The sequence below is a fragment of the Amphiprion ocellaris genome, chromosome 13 (assembly GCF_022539595.1).
Source record: "Amphiprion ocellaris isolate individual 3 ecotype Okinawa chromosome 13, ASM2253959v1, whole genome shotgun sequence".
NCBI classification, from domain to species: Eukaryota; Metazoa; Chordata; class Actinopteri; family Pomacentridae; genus Amphiprion; species Amphiprion ocellaris.
This window is the reverse complement of record NC_072778.1, coordinates 4,791,752-4,803,446: the sequence shown is the minus strand read 5'-3', so window position 1 is coordinate 4,803,446 and position 11,695 is coordinate 4,791,752. Positions and strand designations below refer to the sequence as shown.

Sequence of the window (11,695 nt, the reverse complement as noted above, 5' to 3'; positions counted from 1 at the left end):
ATCTGTAAGTTTCTCATCCCAGCTCTCCTCATGAATTCACAGCTTTTCTCATCTAAATTTTGTTGCATTCATCACCAGCCAGGCTTCATGCCTGACTTGCTTACCAATAACTTACTGGGATGCTGATGTCTTAGAATTTGAAGGTTGTTTTACCGTTGACCTCACTGGCAGTCAGTCTGGACCAGAGGACTGGCCAAAGGCCTGACTTTTAAATATAAAATCTAGTAACCTAAGAAGAGGACATCACTGGAACACAATTTGGAAAAGTTTGTTAGCATTTCAATAATGTTGGCTTCTTCCTCCGAGGCCAACCCTGACCTTACAGCATGCAAAATTAGCAGGTTGGTAAATTCTGATGCTATTTTTACTAGTTGTCATGACTTGTGCAACAACTAACTACTGCTACTGAAATATAATCAACCCTACAAAAGAAAAGTGAGGTATTCCTTTTTGTCCAGACCAGATCAACAGACAGGCAATGCAGGCATCAGCCCAGCAGTCCCACAGCCTCCACTGGTTTGCTGTATAATAACTAGTTTTGGTTATTTTGAGTTGTTTGGTCCACCACTGAAGCAGGACAGGTGAGTTACCAGTCCTGAGCCCTACTACTGGAAGCAGTAATAAGGCTCAGGGCTGGTTACTCACAGTAAATTCCATCACACCATCAATTTTCTTATGCTGATTTTGGGTTGAGCAGGTCACTCCAGTCCTTCCTAGTAATGTTTTCCAATTCCTCCTGGGGGAGCCTGAGATGCTCTCAGGCCAAATGAGATATATAATCCCTCCAGTGAGTCTTAGGCCTACCCTGAGGTATCGTCACAATAGGATCTGCCTGGAAAACGTCCAAAGGAAGGCGCCCAAGAGGCAACGTCATCAGATACCTGAACCACCTCACACTGTAACAAAAATAAGGGGCAGATTGCCACCACTTAATGAAATACATCATTGCAAGATAAAGATTCTAATTTACTGATGTAGATCAACCTTTTAAGTATCAAATGATATTTTGATGGATTACTTTGACTTAATAATAGTTAAATTGTATCAGCTAATTCAAACCCAACTATGCTGATATAAAACAAAATTTAAGTTGTAACTAAATGAAATTGGCGTGATAACTTCATTCAGCAGACATACACCATACTGTTTTACTTGTGTGTATTTTGCTGATAGATAGATAGATAGATAGATAGATAGATAGATAGATAGATAGATAGATAGATAGATAGATAGATAGATAGATAGATAGATAGATAGATAGATAGATAGATAGATAGATAGATAGATAGATACATTAATAATCCTGAGGGAAACTCAAGTAACCCCAAGAGAAATTCAAGTATTTTTTACAATTTTGTAGATCAGTTCTAGAGTTACTGATAATCTTGCCATTATCAGTAACTCTAGAATTGATCTACCAAACTTTCTGAATATACTTACCAAACATGCATTACAAGTTGGCTTACATATCAACATCTCGAAAATGAAATGCATGATAACTGACACAAATAATGCAAATCTTCAACTCACAATATACAACCAGCAAATCATTCAAGTAACTGAATTTGTATATCTCGGTCACAAACTTTCAACAAAAACAAACAAGTCCTAACATCAAAATGAGCTCCTTATCATCTGAAATCCAAGATCTTTGACACATACATCATGCCAGTTGTGTTATACGGTCTTGACTGTGTTAACTGGACAACAAAATCACTCCAAAATCTCACTGTATTTCAGAACCATATCATGAGACTTATGACTAACAAATGACTCAGTGACCATATTCCTATCAATGAACTACTTAACACTACTAAACTGAAGCCAGTCACACCAGTTATTAAATCAAGAGTCCTTAACCATATGGTCATGTCAAAAGATCAACTCATTGTGTGAGTAAGATATGTCTCAAAGGAAAGTTAGCTGGTAAGAAGAACAAAGGTGGACAACCAAAACACTGGCTCGATAATATCCACTCATGGACTGGACTTGATCTTTTTTTTTCTGAACTCATCGGGTGGTGATTGAACTTTGTGGAGACAAATATGTCATGTTGACAACAAGTGGAGAAAGCAACTGATCATGGTTTTGCTTTCATGGTTATGCTAGTGTAAGATTGGTTGTGTCCAGGTGCCACCCCAGTTCTGAACGTTCTAATTCAAAAATATGTAAATGAAAGGTTGTGGCCGGTCGTAAAGGGCGAAAGTCCAGGAAAGACGACTAACGAGTGAATCTCCGATGTCCGAGAGCTTTCGAATGCACCATGTTGACGTCACGTCCTGTACCGTCTACGCTGCTGCAGATACGAGGTGACACACCCCCCTGAGGGGGCTGCTCTTAGACCTCACTCATGTGGATGACAGCTGGACTTCAGTGTGACAGTAAGACACTAGTTAGACTGGGTTAGACTACATGTTAATATAACTGTTCACTATGTATTAAACGCTAATAGTGTCTAAATTCACATGAAGTGTTTGTTTGCGAGACGAGCCACGGTTTCCGGTGAGCCTGGGCCTTGCTAATTTTTACTTCTGTAGCTAGCTAATGTTAGAGAACAGCCACAGAAGGATGGTGGGGAATCGTTTGTGGAAGTTTTTCCCTTTTTTTTTTGGATAATTACAACCTGTGGTTCTGACAACAGACTGTAAGTCAAAAGAAATCACACATTCACTAAGTTATCCAAAGTTGTTTAAATCAATCCAACTGGACTTTAAGAAGGTTCCTTGAAGACGTTTCACCTCTCATCCAAGAAGCTTCTTCAGTTCTGGTGGTGGTTGATGTTACCTCAGCTTATAACCCCTGTGAGGTGTGGTCAGTGTTATTCACATTCCGACGACCATTGCCAAGGCCCACCTGGCTCCTCAACAATGGTCGTTGGGAGCCAGGGAGTGACAAAGGGGGTCGTTGAAATGCGAGTTTCACCGAGCCCTCGTATGCTAATGGTGGTCAAGCCAACGCTATCCCAGGCTTGTCTGTGTTAATTTTATGTTACAGTTTACATCCATCATATAGAGAATAAAAGGAAAACACGCATTTATTAATTAGTTTCAGTTATCCTTTATTAAGTTACATGTCAAATGTGCTTTCATTCTTTGTTCCTTTGTTCATACTTACCTTTCTTTGTTCCTTTTTTTCTGACTTACCTGCAGGACTATAGTGTTTGACAGGAGGCCGGCCAAGCGCTTCCTGGATTTAAGGTGATGTCACTGGGCCAGACCAAGTGGAGTTTTTTTTTTCCTTTTTGATGAATGTTTCTTTTGCATAAAAATGCATCAGGCAGTCTTCATTTTAAAAGTTTAGTTTTCAGGGACATATTTAGAAAGGCCAACAAGTTTGTAGTGTGTACAATAATGCTGTTTTCACATTTGTTTGCATCCAGGTTGTAGAATCTAATCACCATGCTGTGTGATGGTAGAGCTGAAGTGAAGAGGTGTGAATTGAGCAGCATATATGAAGGGGCAGAGATGTTGCTCAATCCAGAGAGAGGTGAGGCTGTGCTGTGAAAATGTGACATTTTTTTGAGTGGCTATGACTTAATTTTTTGTATTTTTTGTTACTTTCAATCTCACATCAATGGAGAAGCACTGTAAAGTAAAACCTCCACCTCTTTTGCAGACAAGAAATCTGCTGAATCCGCCAACCACCTTCCTGGACCTTTTGTGAGTATTGTGTCTTTTATGAATAAATTCCACTAAATGAATGAATTTGGGGAAAAATCAATGGTGACAGTGTACTCATGTACTGAGTTTAGGCTCCACTTGGTAATACACTGGATGAGATATTTTGTTTTAATACACTCTCTATATTTAGCAGTGAAAAGTCTGGCAAACTAGTGGAAAACAAGGACAAAGTTTCATTAGATCTGCTCAGCTAAAAAAGGCTGTTTGTCTTTATTTATAGCTTATGGAGCAATTTAACTTTGTGTTTTGGCTTTTAATATTTAAAGTCCATGTATTGATATACAGAATTGCAGTTCAAAATAAAGGCAAATTCAAACAAATTATTGAATTTCTTAAAAGGTACCAGATGAACCAAACCAAATAAAGAACATCTAATTTAAGCAAGTAAAACTTTAAGATGTTTGTCAATTTAAAAACTTTATACTTTGCTGTACACTTGGTTACAAAACTGAAGATTACAATCTGATTTTAAAAAAGCAGACAAAAATAAAAGCAAAGATGAAAAGGTTTCCAAGCTACTGAGGCCGCTGCATCAACAAAGCCATCAAAAACAAAGTCGTGCTGGAACAACAAAGTCGTCCTTCTTAAATACCACATTTTAGTCAAATTCAATGGAAAAAATAAGAGACATGTCTGACCCAAGCCTTTGAAAATCATAATGTTTTGCTCATCAACGCTGACATTTCAAATTAAAGCCTTGTTTTATCTATTTTGAAGCCACACGTGAAAAGAAATATGATTCATTGTGTGGTATTAACATGAGAGATGAGTAACGCATTGCATTAAAGTAAAATTGTCTTTATGTCCTGTTAAATGGCACAGACATAAGAGAAGAAAAAGCCACGCTTTGTCATTTTCTCAGAGGAGAACCTGCTATGTAACTGCAGTGCATCTTGGTCTATTTCCTGCTCCTGTGGTTGTAAAATTTGATCCCCGTGCTTCTTGTTAGGCGGGTTGAAAGACGCCCCTGACCTTGAGGGACTGCAGCCCCACACTGGTGATGTTATGACCGAAACCTTTTTGCAATCGAACTCCACTTTAGCTGCTAGAAACATCAGAAGTTGTCACACTTGTCTCCTTTAGTAGAAGAAACGCAGCTAAATGGAGCCAGAGACACAAAGTACATCCCCAGTGGCTCTTGTGCAGCAGTGTTTAAAGACTTAAAAGGGATGTTTTTTTTCAGGGTTTTTTTGTTCTTGTTGTTCTGAATTGCATGTTTATTTGATAAAGACTAGGTGTGGTTCATACTATTTTATGTACCTTCTTGAACAGGCTTGACTGAACAGGTTGTTTAAGGAGCAGTTATTTTGTTTATCATGTGACTGTATTAAGCAATGCGACAAGCAGAGACACATTTTTCAATTTCGCTGCATATAAAGAATGACAAAAAAGATATACTGATATTGACTGAGATTATCAGTTATGTGTTGTAGGTGCTCATATAAGAAAATTTATACATGTTTACTCTCATCAAAAGCAAAATGAAGAGGAGGTTCTTGACAAGTATAATGTAAAGATATACATACATATTTCATTTTTTGTCTCTTATTCCCTTATAAACATGTCCTCGGATTACTTAGAACTCAAGTAGAATGCAAAACATGACCACATTATCAGTCTGTTTCTGTCTGTGCTATTGTTAGCCGGTTGATAATATCCATGTTCATTATTTTTTCATCCTTTTTACACTGGCTTGCAGTTATTTCTGCCTCTTTATATTGGCTCCTAGTGTGTTTCAGCCTTGACAAACTGGATCCTGGTAGGTTTTATCCTCTTTCTACTGACTAGCAGTATATTTCAGCATATTTAAACTGACTCCTAATATGTTTTAGTCTTGTTATATTGGCTCCCAGTATGTTTCAGCGTCTGTAAAGTGGCTTTAGTATATTTTGTCTGCTTTTTTAAACAGCAAAATATTTTTCTAAGACTTGTCTGTTTCATTTTGCCTCCTTATAAAGCACATTGTAACTATTAAAAATGCTCTATGGTCGCATTTTTGAACTAGTGAGCGCCCTCATCGACATAAATGGTGATATTTACAAGTTTACTTCCTTTTTCACTGTTTCCCCCACTTCTCCCATCAGTTAATGCCAAGAAATGTGACCAGTCACGCTGTAAACCACCCACCAGTCATTCAGATTTCTCTGTATCATATGAGGAGGTAAAACCGAAAATGAGCACAGACAAAAAGGGGCGGCAATAATTCATCATTGCAGGGGAAGACCAAGTGTGCACACAGCTGTGATAAGTACTGCAGACCAATGAGAGCCAGTCTGTAGGATGTATTGGGTGCTTCCAGCAGACAGGTTGGGTAATGATTGCGCTGCTCCCCTTCAGTTTCTCTCCCAAACAAATTTGGCTATCCCGGGGGGCTTTGTTTAAAACCGGTCTGATGAAGTGGCTGCTTCTGTTGTCCGACCTGTTAGACCTCATTTGTGGTCCTGCTGTGCAAAAACCATTGTCACAGATGGAATGATTGTCAAGAACTACAAAAATATGACGCAGGAACTGCCCCAGGTAGCCCAAGTGTCTGGCAAATGTTGCTGACAACTGCCTCCAAAAGCTGAGTTTTTCCCCAAACAGCAACCAAACGACACACGTGCAGTCATAACATTAGAATCATTTCCATTCTGCTTTGTCTCTGGAGCAGATGCATTTGCAGAAACATAACAATAGCAGCAGACACACGTTAAATCGTTTTAAGTTCAGTTCTCCTCCTGCTTTAGAAATGTGAGTTGATTAAAGTTTAAAGTGAGTTGGGAAAGTGTAAAACTGTCTGAACCAAATTCACTGAACTTCAGAAACAAGTTGAATCAACTTATCCCTTAGATGCACGAGTGATTGGACTCAACACTCCCTGCTATTTTTGACAGTTTAGTTGAGAATAACCATTCATATTATTGTTTGTATTACATTTTGGTCCACAGAAGAATGATTTCATGTTTGAAATATGCTTGTTTTTCACTTTACAACAGATTTTGAACGTTTTGATACTTATGTCAACATCCATTTTGTTGACATTTTTCCACTCTTTTCCTCCAGCTGTTGCGGCTCTCCGTCCCTCCAAATTTGAGCTCTGCAACACCTCTTGTTTGATATTATCAGTGAAAAAGAGCTTGGGATAGTCAAAGAAGTATTACACGTTCTTTAAAAGTATAAAAGATAACAGAAAAAACTTAAATGGAGTGATATTGAAAACATGTTTTTGAGGAAAAGCTGGAATATGGAATGATAAAAACTTTTCATTACAAAGATATTGCAAGAAAACGACCTCACCGGGTCATTTTTGACCCACTTTTGCTTCTCAGGGTTAAAATATTAGGTTTAACTACTCATCCTATCTCCAGATTTGCTTCTACATTCTCCCAATTTGAAGAATTTCTTCTTAATATATCATCAGCCTGAGCTGTTGAAGCTGTTCTTGTCAGTGGAAAGATGATCTGTAATTGAAGTTATTCTTGGTTACAGTGACATAAATATAAATCTATGTATATCTGGACCTAAATTCAGATCTAAACTTTGGCATTCTTAGGTTTGTTTTAAATGATCATGAAAAGAAACCATAATAACTTTATTTAACATGTCTTAAAGACGCAGCAAGTGCATCAGGTCTGGTTTCTGAAACCATAAAAAAATATATCAGGGCAGTTTTATCTCTTGAATGATGCATCCTGAGAAGTTTACTTATATGCTAGTTTTGTTTCTCACCAACTTAATGTCATGAAATTGATTTAAGTTCATTCAACTAATCATTTTGCATTGAAATGGGTCAAGTTATAAGAGCTTATGTTTTAAAATTCAAAGACATTTTAAGTTCAAGTAACTAGAATTTAGCTAAACTCATATTTCTATTAAGTAAACTAGAAAAGATGAATTGATTTGACTAGTTTCCTAATCATGTTTTACAGTGTAATACTATAAAAATCAAAATGTGTGTTAAAATAGGGGTTTAGATTATGTAATTTTATGCACAAAGTATTCTAAGATTTAGTTTAAGGATAATTTGATACCCTCACACTGAATAAACTACCAAACTAGAGTCCTGTTTAGATATAATCCAGTGTAAAGTGTGTGTTATACTGATTCATTACATGCCATGATGCTGACATGAAGCCAAGCGCCTCTGGGATCTCTGCAATCCCTAAAGCATTTGCGTTCTTCAAAGTCGCATGACTCACTGGCATGAAAGTGATCAGACGCAGTTATTGGTTCAGTTTCACAGCACAAACTCAATTTGCACAATTAATTTGTTGCTAAAGTGATTTCAGCTCACAACACAAATGAAGACAAACAGCTCCGGCATCAGTCGAGGCATGTGCAGCCGTCAACACAGACTAAAGGAGATATCTCGTCAGATTATGATACAAGTGCAAAGGAATGAAGTACAAGTCTCGCTCTGATCACACAGGGTGGGTTCCTTTTCGCTGAATGTCCTGTTTTAAAAAATGTTTTCAGCGACTGCATGGGCTTGTCACTAACAAAACACGAGGTTGATAGGGAAAACCAGCTTCTTCACAAGGCAATGAATCATTTAAGTCAATTATTAACTTAAAAAAAAAGCCAGTGAGAAATAAAATCAATGATGAAGAACATCCTGAAACACAATAAAACTGATGCCAATGAAATGTGGCACGGTTCAATACTTCTATCATGTGATAAGCAAATTCTGTTATCTACACTGTAAAAACAAATCCATTCAGAAAATTATGAAAATGTGGCAGCATCAGTGCCAGAAAAAAGTATGTTAAAAAAAAAAAAAAACACACTGGACTACTGTGACATTCAAAACTATAAAAACAAACAAACATGTGAAAGTAACAGCAATTTGTTAAATCGTAAACTAATATTCTTTTTAGCTGATTTAAATCCACCTAAAAAGTGTAGGTTTATGGACATACACTGTAAAAAAAGATTTTTACACACAATACAACATTTTTTTAACATTCAATATTTAAATATTTTTTCTTTAACTTGTAATTTACCAAAGCAAAGAAAATTTTAATGTAGATAGTTTTCGATCCTTATTACACAAGGCACCGAATCATTTAAATTAATTACTAACTTAAAATAATTAATAAATAAAACTCAGTGAGAAATGAAGTGGATGAAGAACATTCTGAAACTTGAACACAATAAAACTAATGATTAAATGAAATAAAGAATAACAATGAAATGTGACACATTTCTGTACTTTTATCATGCTATAAGCAATTCATTCTGTTATCCACACTGTAAAAAAAAAATAAAAAATCATGAAAAATCATGACAATGTGGCAGCAAGAGTGCCAGAAAAAGGGTGTTATAAAACAAAACCAAACTGTGGAATACTGCGACATTCAAAAACTGTAAAAATTATGAAAACTGTAAAATAGGATTTTTTTTAGCCGATTTAAATCCAGTAAAACTGCAGGTTCAGGATCATACATTATGACAAAACTATTATTTTGTGTAAAAATACAGATTTTCACACTATACAGCATTTTTTTACAGTCAAGATTTAAATAATTCCTTGTTTCTTGTAATTTTACACTTTAATTTTACAAATTTGACACTAATTGTAATTGAACAAAATGGAATTAAAAAAACACTTTTCGATTCTTAATATACATAATTTCTCTTTCAAATCCCAAATCATCATAAAAATGTTTTATTGCTGATTTAAAAACAGTAAACTGTAATTTAATGTTTTCTTGTTTTTAAAGGTTAACATATAAATTAACATTTTTTCTATAATCTTTAATAGATATGTTCTGTAACTTAACAAAACAGGGACAATCTGTACAATAAGAGCACATTGTTCCAATTATTGCAGTTAAAACTATTTTAAAATGTTCATTCTTACAGTAAATTTCAGGCCTATCATTAAGCCTCAAAACCCAGAGATGAAAAAAGCTCTTCAAAAAAGGCATCTGACACTAGTGCGTCTTTTAATCAGCTCAGACAGATATTTATGCCATCCAGACGAAAAATGAAAAGATTGTTCCTACCCGGCATCCTCTTGCAATGTTGTGACTAAACTGAATGCCGAGATTCTTCTTCAGTTACAATGGCATCAGCTAATGTCATCAACTTTGCTAAGTGACTGACAGAAGCTGATTTTACAGTTGCCCAGCAACAGCAACAGGATGCTGCCACTTCTGTTTATGCTTCTCGAAACAAAGGCGGAGTGGTGCGGGTGGAGTTTTCAAGTCTGCCGAGTGCGTCCCGAGTGATGGGGTCCTTTGTGTTTACTGCTGGTGATAACTGTTGAAGTTGCTCTGAATAAAAGCAGCTTCCAGCCAGAGGCTTTGCTTTACGTTTGCATGCTTCTTTCAGGCTTCGATAAAGAGAATAAATGTTGAACTCCTGATCTTATTTTTTACATATGAGGGTCTTTTTCTTTACAACTTATAATGTTACAAATTTGCACATTATAAATACTGTAAACTAAACCTGTGAGCCTCTAGAATACTTTCAAGGCTTCCGTAACAAAAGTCTTTAGTTTTTTTTTCGATTAGTTTAGCTTTATTTTCTTTTTCTTTGTACACAACTGTTGAAGCAGAGCTGGCCATGCAGCTGATTTATGTCTGCAGACTCTGTGCAGGAATATACAAACAATTAAAAGCAACAGAATGAGCAACATGTAAAAACAGTACATTAATTATTACCCAACACTGTACTAAGTGTACAATATATAGTCTTCATACAGCAGTTTAGATCAGTGATCATGACTGGTTTGTCTTCAGCCATGCTTTCAATGTTGAATTTTGTGCTTTCTCTGATACAAGTGAGAATTTGCTTCTATTTACGCTACTGTTAAAAAAAGTTTAGGGTCACCCAGATAATTTCATGCTTTCCATGAAAACTCACACTCTTTTTTATGTGCTAATATAACTGCACAAGGGTTTTCTAATCATCAATGAGCCTTTCAACACCATTAGCTAACACAATGTAGCATTAGAACACAGGAGTGATGGTTGCTGGAAATGTTCCTCTGTACCCCTATGGAGATATTCCATTAAAAATCAGACGTTTCCAGCTAGAATAGTCATTTACCACATTAACAATGTCTACACTGGATTTATCATTCATTTAATGTTATCTTTATTAAAAAAAAAAAAAAACTGCTTTTCTTTCAAAAACAAGGACATTTCTAAGTGAACCTACATTTTTGAACGCTAGTGTATCTGCTGCTCTGGTTGAAAATCAAAGTCATCTTTATTGTCAATTCTTCAATATGAACATGACATTCCAAGGATCGAAATTACGTTACTTTCTCTTCATGCAACAGCAGACATTAAATAAACACTTAGAAGGTTCAGAGATAAAAAATATAAAGTAAATTTAGAAATAGAACATAAAAAATAAGATTTAAAAACGCAAAAAGTAAGCAAATTAAGAACTACAACACAAAAATCAGGTAAACTAAGAACAAAGGAAGCAAAAGTAGACCTAAGCAACAACTAAGAAAAGCAGAACTGAGTGAAATGTAAATATGACCATGAGATAAAGTGGAATGGCAGATGTCTGAAAGTAGAATATCTGAAAGCAGTTTTCCTAAATGTATCTGTGCAGTGACACGAGTTATGCTGAGCCCAAATTCTTTTTTTTCTGTATCATGAAAGTGTCTTTTTTAATTTGCAAGATCGCCATGGTAACTGATTCTGCACAGCTGACCTGCTCAAAGTTTAGGATTTAATACAACGGTAAGAAGCGTCTCCCTTTCAACTATTTTCCCGACGATTAACAATGCAGATTCTCAGCTTAGAGAATATTTTATATCTGCAAACCTGTCAAGCCATTTGTTAGTAATCCCACTGCAAGAAGTTACACAATTACAGCAGCCTCAACTGTTTTTGTTACTTTGCCATGAAAACTCACATGTATGCAGCAGATTCTGCAGAAAACGGTCCTGATTAGCTGCCCAGCCCATTTTATACTGCTGGTGGTGCAGCTGAAAGAACACAGGTTAAAATAAACAAATTTTAAAAATTGGTGTATTTGTTTTCACAGAGAACATTTTTGAAATAATATAT

The 11,695-nt window shown here is 36.0% G+C and overlaps 1 protein-coding gene across 2 annotated transcripts in view; it reads left to right on the top strand.

Moving 5' to 3' along the window:
* Positions 1-3,383: 3,383 nt before the first annotated feature.
* ppargc1b (peroxisome proliferator-activated receptor gamma, coactivator 1 beta) overlaps positions 3,384-11,695 on the top strand; it is a 124,746-nt gene continuing 116,434 nt past the window's right edge. For both annotated transcript variants that reach the window (XR_008603623.1, XM_055016312.1), the window contains exons 1-2: positions 3,384-3,486; positions 3,616-3,659. Coding sequence is in view for 1 of the 2 variants with exons in the window: in XM_055016312.1 (XP_054872287.1) it covers positions 3,399-3,486; positions 3,616-3,659 (132 nt within the window). In the remaining variant the exon portion in view is untranslated. The remainder of the gene's footprint in view (positions 3,487-3,615; positions 3,660-11,695) is intronic.